The sequence below is a fragment of the Cervus canadensis genome, chromosome 4 (assembly GCF_019320065.1).
Source record: "Cervus canadensis isolate Bull #8, Minnesota chromosome 4, ASM1932006v1, whole genome shotgun sequence".
NCBI lineage: Eukaryota > Metazoa > Chordata > Mammalia > Artiodactyla > Cervidae > Cervus > Cervus canadensis.
This window is the reverse complement of record NC_057389.1, coordinates 91,226,851-91,238,055: the sequence shown is the minus strand read 5'-3', so window position 1 is coordinate 91,238,055 and position 11,205 is coordinate 91,226,851. Positions and strand designations below refer to the sequence as shown.

The 11,205-nt window shown below is 55.0% G+C and overlaps 1 protein-coding gene across 1 annotated transcript; it reads right to left on the bottom strand.

Moving 5' to 3' along the window:
• Positions 1–127: 127 nt before the first annotated feature.
• Positions 128–11,131, bottom strand: ODAD3 (outer dynein arm docking complex subunit 3). Its single transcript, XM_043466536.1, has 13 exons — positions 10,531–11,131; positions 8,824–8,945; positions 8,639–8,716; positions 6,484–6,654; positions 5,812–5,913; positions 5,586–5,711; positions 5,250–5,372; positions 4,351–4,503; positions 2,714–2,874; positions 2,402–2,627; positions 1,362–1,523; positions 634–718; positions 128–468 (listed from the first exon to the last, which is right to left on the bottom strand). Exons 1-13 carry the CDS (start codon positions 10,769–10,771, stop codon positions 350–352), a joined length of 1,869 nt encoding a protein of 622 aa, XP_043322471.1. The 5' UTR covers positions 10,772–11,131; the 3' UTR covers positions 128–349.
• Between the last annotated feature and the right edge of the window lie 74 nt (positions 11,132–11,205).

Genomic DNA, 11,205 nt, shown 5'->3' with positions numbered 1-11,205 from the left:
AGGAGACCAATCTGTGTCCTGAACCCTGGGAGTCGTCACTCCCGGGTCGGAGGCGGCTCAGGCTATGGCCCTGGATTTGAGAGGCAGCCGTCTATGGGGCGGTGCAGGATCAAGGAGAGGCGAATACTCAAGGGGCTGGTCGGTGACCTTTATTGCGCGATTCCGAGACCGGCGCCGGACCAGCCTGGGGAAATTTACTGTGGGAACATCCGGCGGCCCAGCCCCCTTCTCCGCTCTGGGCATTGCCTGTCAACTCGGCTCCCCTGTCCGGGACGCGTTCAGCCCTTAAAGGGGCCCCGTGGGCCCCGGGGCAGGGGCTCGGAAACACCAGGCGGGCGCGAGCCCGCGTCTAGGACCTCCGAGAGCGACCGCGCCTCTTGCTGCGGGATTCGATTAATTTCTGGGAACGCATCTTGAGCGCCGCACGGGTCACCACGTCGCTGTCATCTTCCTCACTCTCCTCCTCGTCTGCGTCGGGCGAGGAGGGGATCGAGATTCCCATTCCCGTATCAGATTTCTCTCCCCGGCCTTTACCACCGCATCCTCACCTGGGCCCTATATGTCCGGCCCCTGACCACCTCCCGATGCACTGCTTGGGCTCCCAGCCTCGCCCCTTTCCCTGCCCGTACTGACCAAAGAACTTGTCCTTGTGACCGGCGACAGGCAGGGGGATGCGGGTGTTGTACGACGGCAGTTTTCCCTCGAGGGTGGTGTAGAACTAGGGGGAGGAGGGAAGGGGGCAGATGTGTGTGAGTTGGCAGGGGGTGCAGCGAGATCCGTGCCCCCTCCTCCTCCCCATCCCCCCCTGAGATGTACCCCTGCGCTATTCAACACCTCTGCCCACTCCTCTGCCTCTCTTTGGGTCTTTTTTATTTTTTGAGAGGGGTCATGCCACGCGGCGTGTGGTATCCAATTCCCCAACCAGAGATCGAACCTGCGCCCCTTTCATTGGAAGCGAAGAGGGCACTAACCACTGGATCCTCAGGGAAATTCTGCCCACTCTAGTCAAGTTTTCCTTGGGTGCAGCCCCATCATTTGTTCTCAGCGTGCACCCTGATACCCAGCCTCCCCTGCCTCCCCACCAGGCCCGCCCCTGGTCTCTAGGTCCCAAGTTTGGTCCTCTAGAGAGCAGACCCTGGATTCCCACCCCCCACCCCCTCACCCTGCGGCCTTGATCTCTGGCCTGCCGACTTACCAGGTTATCAGAGTTACCTCTAGTAACTCTCCTGGCTCATCCCTGGCTCCTTAAACCTCACCTGTTATCCCTAAGGCCCATTCCCGGCCCATCAGCCTCCTCCCTGGCCTCCAGGGGATTGCCCCGACCCCTCCTTTGCCGCCCCAGCCCTTGGCTGAATGGGCACCTCGCGGTCAACGATGTGGCGCAGCATCTCTGGCACGTTGTGGTTCTCTAGTTGCGAATGTAGCTTCAACAGCTTTTCCTCCACCAGGCCCAGCAGGTTGGGCAGATAGTCATCTGCTTTGGGATCCAGCTCCTTTCCGACAGACTGTCCAGTCTCCTGCGGCTGGGGGCGGAGCCGGATGAGTCGGGAGGGGCGGGGCCTCTTGGAGGCCCCACCCAGGGGGCAGGGCTTTGAAGTTAGGGGCCGCCCACAGGAGCGGTGCTACCCTCTGTGGTACCCTCTGTGGCCTCTGCTGTCAGGGGCCACGCTTGTGAGGCAATGCCTGTGAACTCCAGAGACCCAAGCAAGGGATGGGGGGGGGGGGGGGCGGGGGAGGGGAGGGCAGGCTGGGATAGTAACTGGAGAGAGACCCAAGCAAGGGATGGGGGGGGGGAGGGCGGTGGAGGGGAGGGCAGGCTGGGATAGTAACTGGAGAGAGGCCATTGCCGGAAGACCTTAAGAAATGAGATTCTTGGAGAAAGGAATGGCAACCCATTCCAGTATTCTTGCCTGGGAAATCCCATGGATAGAGGAGCCTGGCAGGGTAAAAGTCCATGGGGTCGCAAAGGAGTTGGATGCGACTGAGTGACTAAACAACAAGGACAACTGAAAAATGGCAGAAAGTAGTGGAACAAAATGGTGAATACTTTCTTCAATAAAGTTTTTGGTGAAAATGGAAAAAAAAAAAAAAGAAATAGGATTCCACAGTGGGCAGGCTGGGCCTCTCTTGTCTATGCCTGCTTCAGGATTGGAGCAGGGTCTCTTTTAGGTTTTGAGTGTGTATGTGGGGGCTAGGTGGAACTCTCCCATGGGGGTAGCATTTGAAACGGGACAGGGGTCTCTGAAGTCCTGGGCCTCTTGAGTAGTAAGGGGGTGACTCCTGAGATGGGAGGGTGGAGACTCGGGAGTCGGTTGGGGTTTGCCATGTGTTCAGGCCTCTCATATCCTGAACAGGGCCTGGGGTGGGTTCTCTGGAGTGGACTTCAGGGTGGGAACCCCACCTGTGGGGTGGCACTGTCTTTCGTGTCTAGGGAGGCTCCAGGTGAGCTTTCCTCGTAGGTGGGACCTGCCACTACGATGTGGTTCAGCTTGCCGGCCAGGTGTTCCAGGCCCTCCTTGGTCATTTGCAAGGCCCGCCTGGTTCGGTCCAGTTGATCCTGCACCTCAGCACGCCGCTGCTCCTCCACCTTGAGGCGCCCCTGCAACTCAGCCTGCCGCTTCTGCTCACTGTAGGGAGCAGGGAGACCACCACTGGGGCACTGTTGACCACAGCGACCCCGCTCTTACCCCCACCGGGCACCATGGGGCCTCACCTCACCAGCAGAGCCTCCCCTGAGTACTTGAGGTCTTCCAGCTCCTGCTGCAGCCGCTGCTTCTCTTGCTTCAGTCTCAGCAGCGTCTGCTCGTTCTCGCTCTTGAGCATCTCCAGCTGCGTGAAGGTGTCACCCTGAGCCAGGAACCGCCGCACCACTGCCTGGGGGGAGGGCGGGCGGACAGAGCCCGTCAGAGCCAGGGGCTTGTCCCACTCCTTCTTTCCCAGGGCTGCAAGGGACAAGTCGCCTGAGCTGATGATGGCTTCTGCACAATGCTGTCTCGGCACTCTGTGAGCCTTGGACTCAGGGCTGCCTTAAGGGTGTGCAACCCCGAACGAATGATTTTTGCGGGCCCTTCTTTGTCTATATAAGGAAAATGAATCAACCAAAATCAGATGTCAGGGCAGTGACAGCACTGAGCACAGCTGCTTTCCAAAATCAATGTGCCAGCAACGCCCACTCCCATGAGAAAATATGACTGGTCATGGGAGCAACCCTCCCCCAAGGGCAATTTCTGGAAAGACGCCTAGCCACAGCGCTCCAGATGACCCCATACGTCCAAGTCCTGGAACTCCTTGGGGGTCACCTCATGGGATGAGTGGTGGGTTGGAGAGTGCCCCAAACAGAGAAATCAGACAGGGACCCAGGGGAATTAGTGTTGACCAGCTGGAGATGTCCATGGTGGCTCAGATGGTAAATCTGCCTGCAATGTCGGAGACCCAAGTTCGATCCCTGCATAGGGAAGATGCCCTGCAGAAGGGAATGGCTACTACCCACTCCAGTATTCTTGCCTGGAGAAGTCCATGGACAGAGGAGCCTGGCAGACTACAGTCCATGGGGTCGCAAAGAGTCTGATGTGACTGAGCGACTAATACTTTCACACTTTCACAGCCGGGGACCTAAAGTCTTGGGAAATTTTGAGGAAGATGCTGCCAAGCGCGGGCCCCAGAGTAGAAGCCCAGCTTCTCTGGGATGGAGGCTGGTACTGGCCCCAGACCCTGCCACAGAGGCTGAAGTTACAGGAGAGGAGAGACAACATTCCCCATTCTCCTAGTGCTGACATGCCAAAGAAGTCAGTGCCAGTGTATGCAGGAACAGGAGAGAGGGGCTTCCCTGGTGGTCCAGTGGCAAAGAATCCGCCTCCCAATGCAGGAGACGTGCATTCCATCCCTGGTCTGGGAAGATCCCACATGCTGCAGAGCAACTAAGCCTGTGCATTACAACTACCGAGCCTGTGCTCTAGAGCCCAGGGGCTGCAACTACTGAGCCTGTGGTCTGCAACAAGAGAAGCCACTGCCACGAGAAGCCCACGAAGCATCGTAACTAGACAGTAGCCCCTGCTCCCAGCATCTAGAGAAAAGCCCACACAACAGTGAAGTCCCAGCACAGCCAAAAATAAATAAACAAAAGTATTATAAAAAAAAAAAAGGAACAGAAGAGAGGATGGTGGCCAGTGTAGATAACTCGTGTCGGTTTTGCTGTGAGAGGCAGCAGAGAAACGGGGCAGTAGCTGAAAGAGGGAGGGGTGCTTTTTGTACACTGAGGAACTGACCAGGCAGAAAAAGGAGGCTGGGTGTGTCGGCTTCCCAGGGTCGGCTCAGGCCATCTGGGAGCTTGAGGGCTGAGGGCACACTCACGTGCGTTTCTGCCACGCCAGTGGCGTCCTTGACCTTGCCGAAGAGCACCTCCATCTGGTACATGCTCCACCGCCGCTTCAGCTCCTCCTCCTTGGAGTGCATGCTCTCCTGGAGCGTGTCGTCAGACTGCAGCAGCACGTGCTCACGCTGGGTCTGCTCATGGGTGGGGGTCACAGCCCGCGTCAGTCTGCAGCTGAGGGCTTAGGGCAGTGGCCATGGGCGTTGGGAAAATACCTCCCAACCGGGTTCAGGAAGGGGGTGGGGCCCAAGCTTGGGGCCAAGTCAGGGCTTCCCAGGGGGCACTAGGGGTAAAGAGCCAGGCTGCCAATGCAGGAGACACAAGAGAGGCAGGTTCCATCTCTGGGTCGGGAAGATCCCCTTGGAGGAGGGCATGGCAACCCACTCCAGTATTCCTGCCTGGAGAATGCCATGGACAGAGGAGCCTGGCAGGCCACAGTCCATGGGGTCGCAAAGAGTCGGACACGACTGAAGCCACTTAGCATGCACGCATGCAGGGTATCCAGGTAGGGGTCAGGAGGGCTTGGCAGGGCCTTGGTTAGAGGGAGGCCTCAGAGGCAGCGCCAGCGGGCGGGGTCAAGAGCGTGGGGGCGGAGCCTGTCGGGTAAGGGGCCGGTTAGAGGCGGGATCAATTTCCGATATGGGCAAGTTTGGCGGGGAAGGATGACGACCCCAGGAGAGTAAGGGGAGGGCTGGAGGGCGGGGTCAGGGATGTGGGAGGGGCCCTGGCATCTGGGGAGCTGGGGGCAGTCAGGAGAAACTTCCGTACTGCCGAAGGGTCTAGGGCCTGGGCCAATGTGGGGGAGCGGCGGGGACCCCGCAGGTCCGGGTCCAAGCAGGAGCAGGCTGGGATCTCAGCCCCGTATCCCTGGTGCGCCCACCTTGCGCTCCATGCGTTCATTCTGCAGTTTCCTCTCCTCCGCGCGCTTCTTGCACTCGGTTAGGTAGCGTTCGCGCTTCTTGCGCTCTCGGAACACGGTCTCTTCCAGATACTGCAGTTGGTTCTGGAGGGTGGACGGGTGGGGAACGACAGGGCCTGTTGGCATCTACTGGGGCTCTGGGTCAGGGCTGCAGGCCCAGCTCAAGACAACTGGGGCGAGTTGTGGGGTCCTGGGACAGAGATGGGGTGGGTTTCGGGGCAGCTGGGGTTCAGATGCTGAGGCCAGGAGACCATGGCAGTGGCAGGGCAGGATTCCCAGGGGCCGGTGGGCTGGCACCTTGGCGATGTCCCTGGCGTTGAGCGCCTCCTGATTCACCAGGTGCAGTTCCTCCAGCTCGTGTCTCGTCCTCACCACCTCAGCCTCCATAAAGTCCAGCCGGTTCCCCAAGTGAAGGCTCTCCTCCTGGGCGTGGGAGATGGGTTAGCCTGTGACCGGTGTCCCTAGCCTGGCTGGCCCTCCCATTTGCTGCCCCCCACCCACCCACAGTCGCCCTGGTCCCTACTTGTAGGTAGGTCTTGAGCTGCAGGTACACACTGGTGATGTGTTCAGCCTCCTCTGCCTTCATCCGGGCCTTCTCCAGGCGGTTCTCCAGGTTCCGCATGGTCTAGAGGGAAATAGAGACATCATTTTGCCAACAAAGGTCCGAATAGTCAAAGCTATGGTTTTTCCAGTACAGATGTGAGAGTTGGACCATAAAGAAGGCTGACTGCTGAAGAATTTATGCTTTTGAACTGTGGTGCTGGAGAAAACTCTTGGGAGTCCCTCGGGCAGCAAGGAGATCAAACCAGTCAATCATAAAGGAAATCAACCCTGAATATTCATTGGAAGGACTGGTGCTGAAGCTGAAGCTCCAATACTTTGGTCACCTGATGTGAAGAACAGACTCACTGGAAAAGACCCTGATACTGGGAAAGATTGAAGGCAGGAGGAGAAGCGGGTAACAGAGGATGAGTTTGGATGGCATCATTGACTCAATGGACAAGAGCCTGAGCAAACTTGGGGAGATGGTGAAGGATAAGGAAGCCTGGCGTGCTGCAGTCCGTGGGGTCTCAAAGAGTCAGACACGCCTGAGCCAACCGAACAACAACAAGAGGGAAGCAAGGCTGGGCTGGATCCCTTCCCCGCTCAGTGCCTCCCGCAGGATCGAGGCCTCTGCAGACCCCACAGGCCCTACCTTGGCCACCTCGGTGTTGCTGTCTTGTGCCTCAGTTATCTCCAGCTCGCGCAAACTGTGCTGCAGCTGGAGCTCCTCCAACCACTTCTGCCGCAGTCCCAGCTGGTGCCGAAGAGCATTCAGTTGCTTCACCTTTTCGTTCAGCCGGTAGTCCAGATGCTCCAGGGCTTGCTGGAGAGAGGGGAGCAACGGTACCTAGTCCTTCCTTCTCCCACATCTTGGTTCTCATCCCTCTCGTCTCTTGGTAGAGCATCTGAAACCTGGCTGATCCTGCTTCTCCTGCAGATTCTCCTTTTTTGGGGCGAGGGCTGGTTTCCAGGGGCTCCACTCCTTGGTTTTCCACTTCACCTCCCTGGCTGCCCCTTACCCATCTCCTTTGCCTTTGAAGAGGCTCTTCTTTCATCTGACCACACATACCACTTGATCCTATCCAGTCTCAGGGTTTTCGGAGTCATGTCTACACTGCATGAGTGCATGCTAAGTCGCTGCAGTCTTATCTGACTCTTTGCGACCCTATGGACTGGAGCCTGTCAGGCTCTTCTGTCCATAGGGATTCTCCAGGCAAGGATACTGGAGTGGGTTGCCATGCCCTCTTCCAGGAGATCTTCCTGACCCAGGGATCAAACCCATGTCTCTTATGTCTAGCTGCATTGGCAGGTGGGTTCTTTACCACTAGCACCACTTGGGAAGCCCCACCTATACACTGAAGACATACCAGTTTAGCCTCCCCCAGAGGCTTGTATATCCACATCTACACTGCCTTCTAGATGTCTCCACAGCAAGCTCAAAACCATCTGTCCAAAATTGAGTATATCCTTGATCTTTCCCCAAAACTTCCCTTCTTGAATCTTCCCCATCTCAGCTCATGGCAACTCCATCCTTCAAGGTGCTCAAGTCCCAAACGTTCATGTCATCCTCATCTTCTCTTTTTCTCTCCCACTTACACCCAGTTCGTTAGCAATTCTCTGTTCTGTCTCAAAGGTTCCTCCAGAGAGATCCTGGTGGCTCAGTGGTAAAGAATCTGCCTGCAGTGCAGTAGATGCATGGGTTCAATCCCTGGGTCAGGAAGATCCCCTGGACGAGGAAATGGCAACCCACTCTAGTATTCTTGCTGGGAAAATTCCATGGTCAAAGGAGTCTGGTGGGCTACAGTCCATGGGGTCACAAAGAGTTGGATGTGACTGAGCCAGATAGATCTCTTTCTTCCTATTTCTACCTCTTTTGTCCTAGTATAGCCAGCATCATCCTTCACTTTGATAACCTCCTCTGGATGGCTTCTAACTCTTGCTTCCTCAGAGCCCATTTTCCACTTCTCTAATTCTTTTCTTTTTTTAAAAAATATTTATTTGGCTGCACCTGGTCTATAGTTGTAGCACATGGGATATTTAACTATGGTATGTGGGATCTAGTTGTCTGACTAGGGATTGAACCCGGGTCTCTTGCATTGGGAGTGCAGAGTCTTAGCCACTGGGCCACCAGGGAAGTCCCTTCACTTCTCTGATTCCTAGTATAAAATCTGCACTTGTGCAGCAAAGCCTGATGCAAGGTTCTGTCCCTGTTGACCCCCCAACCTCACCTCCGATGGAGCCCCCCTCACTCACTCCTATTCTGCCACAATGACCTCCTTTGTGTCTCCAAAACTCTACCTTTGTTCCTACCCAAGGGACTTTGCATTTGCTGTTCCATCTGTCTGGAATGCTTTTCCCCAGATCACTACTTGCCTGACCCCTTCTCAGCTCAAATATCACCTTCCTAGAGAAAGCAAAGATCCCCACCTCAAAATCTAAAGGGCAAACCCCTAACTCCCATCCATCTCTAGTGAGCCACGCTGTTTTATTTTATTAATTTCTCTTGTCACCATTGGAAATCACTTTCTTTCTATGTTTATTGTTCTTTTCTTGGGGGGGTGTCTGCTTTCTCCACCAAGATGAGGCTCTGGGGAGTGGGGACATGGTCTGTGTTTTTCACCATATGGCAACAAATACCTAAAACCATGCCAGGCACATGGTCAGTGTGTGATAAAGGCTGAGAAATAAATTAATGGCAGCTGGTGTGGAGAAGGGATTGGAGAGGGTGAGATGGGGGTCAGGGAGTCAGGTGGGGACCCAGGCTAGAAATGAAGGGAGGTGGTCAGAGGAATGGGAGTGGGGCAAACCTGGCCTGTCCTGTTCTTCAGGTACGGCTTCTCTGATTTCCATTCTCGAATCACTGCCTGGACCACTTTCTCATCTCCCTGCAGGGAGAAGAGCCCAGGTCACACTACAAATTCAGGCCACCCTCTCCTTGAGAGCATCCCCTGGGGATGTTGCCTCCCCACCCCTGGAACCCCTTCAACCTTACCTGGAGCAGGTCCGTCAACTGTAGTTGCAGTACCCTGGTCTCCTCGCGGAGCTGGTTAATGGTCTCCTGATTCTTCTTGATGTTCCACTGGGTGCTCTCATAAAAGGCCTTCCGGTCACCCTCTGGGGTCATGCGAGATGGGCAGGCAGAAGCAGAGCATTATGAGAGGGGGTACTTCCCAGAGGGAAGACATTTTAGTAGTTATCAACAGTATAACAATATTTTACTCTGAGGATTTGTTATGCATTAGATGCTGGACTGGAGCTTCCCAGGTGGCTCAGTGGTAAAGAATCCACCTGCCAGTGTAGGAGCTTCAGGAGACATAGGTTCGATCCCTGGCCCAGGAAGATCCCCTGGAGTAGGAAATGGCAACCGGCTCCAGTATTCTTGCCTGGAAAATCCCATGGATAGAGGAGGCTGGTGGGCTATAGTCCATGAGGTTGCAAAGAGTTGGACACGACTGAGTGACTGAGCAAGCATGCAGAGATGCTGGGCTAATCATTTTCTTTTATTTTTCTGTACTGCACTGCATATGAGATCTTAGTTCCCCAACCAGGAATCAAACCCACACCCTCTGCAGTGGAAGCACAGCATCTTAATCACTGGAAAGCCAGGGATGGACTAATCATCTTCTAGGTATCAGATAGGATGTGCCAATATGTACATACCCATATCCAGATTATACCCATTTCACACATGAGAAGGCTTGTGCTTATTAGACTGTTCAAGTTCACAAGCAGTCAGACTCCCCAGCACATACTTTCAACCACTATGCAACATTACCTCCTAACAACAAAGCGATAAGTTCACACCAGGATTTCCCAACCTCGGCACAACTGACATTTGAGATAGATGATTATTTGCTGTGTTGAACTGTCCTGTGCATCGTCAGATGTTGAGCAGCATCCCTGACCTCTGCTCATTACATGCCAGTAACAACCCCCCCCCAAACAATGTGACAAACCAAAATGTCTCCAGACATTGCCAGTGTCTTCTGGGGAGCAAAATAGCCCGATTCCATTGAGAACCACTGGTTCACACTTCATAGTATTATAGTGCCAGGCACTGTTCTAAGCACTTTACACATTTCAACTACCTATGGGGTGGTACTGTTACTCTCCTCATCTAGTGGCTGGACAAACTGAAAGCAATTACATTATTCTTGGTCCCTGAAGATCAAACAGTTATTATTAGCATATGTAGAGCCAGTATATTTGAACCCAGAAAATCTGCCTCTAGAATCTATATCCTTCATCCTCCCATGCATTTTAGAAAAGTTGAAACTACATAAAAGTAGGGGCTTCCCAGGTGGCACTGGTGGTAAAAGAATCCGCCTGCCCATGCAGGAGATGTGAGAGAAGTGGGTTGGATCCCTGTGTTGGGAAGATCCCCTGGAGAAGGGGATGGCAACCCATTTCAGTATTCTTGCCTGGAGAATCCCATGGGCAGAGGAGCCTGGCAGGGCACAGTCCATAGGGTCGCGCAGAGTCAGACACCACTGAAATGACTTAGCCCGCACACACGTAAAAGTATGAAATACAGTTCAGTAGGTTCTGAGCTCAGGAAAAGCTGCATAAGATGAGGAAAACCATGAGCAAGCATGAATTTTTGCCTCCGGATACTGGACACCTGGACGAACGCTAGTGAAAGAATTCCTGCCAGGTCAGAGGGCTGTTGACCATTCTGGGCCCTCTGGAGTCATCTTACCTAACAGTTGTATCTTCCTTTGTAACTCAGCCACCTGCATGTTCACAGCGGACTTCCCCTCGCTGGCATGGAAGGGTCCTGCCTTGGAATGAAGTGAGTGCCAGACAGGCACCAAGCCCTTGCCTCGAGAGTGGTAGGGCTTGAGCTGAACTTGAGTGGCCTTGACTTTGGAGGGGGCTGCAATTTGGTCCTGAGAAGGCATGGCGTTGGAGGCCGCCGCCCAGCACAGGGGAGACGTCATGATTGGGTTGAGGCCGAGGACCTCTGGGGGTCAGGGGAATTGCCTCTGTCTAGGATTCTTGAATTCAGGTTCCTCGGGCTCTGGGAATGCACTTGTCTACCGCTCGGCGGGACCTAGCCGCATCTCCGGTTGCTAGGTAACCTTCCCCGCCTCCCTCCAGTGCTCCCATGGAAACCGCCCGCGTTCCAGTCTACGACTCTCATTGGCTGACATTGAGCGGAGGGGCGGTCCCTGCAGGGGACCGAGCAGAGCGGTCCGCAGAAAGATGGGGGAGGGTACTTTTGAGTCACGTGCTCATCCTTTTTCCTCCCCACCTCTCCATCCCAACCTCACCGGAGGCGGCGGTGTGGGGTTTCGCGGGCATTTTTCAGGAACTTTCTGTTCGGCCTTCAGAACCCGCCACTCCCAAGATGGAGGCACCCTGTGCCGCCATT

Bases quoted from the DNA above. Each gene is read 5' to 3' on its own strand.
- ODAD3 (XM_043466536.1), bottom strand. From the start codon at position 10,771: ATGACGTCTCCCCTGTGCTGGGCGGCGGCCTCCAACGCCATGCCTTCT. The intron at 5,712-5,811 runs GTAGGGACCAGG...TCCCACGCCCAG, and splicing joins AGCTCAAGACCTACCTACAA to GAGGAGAGCCTTCACTTGGG. The intron at 2,628-2,713 runs GTGAGGCCCCAT...TGCTCCCTACAG, and splicing joins GGGGAGGCTCTGCTGGTGAG to TGAGCAGAAGCGGCAGGCTG.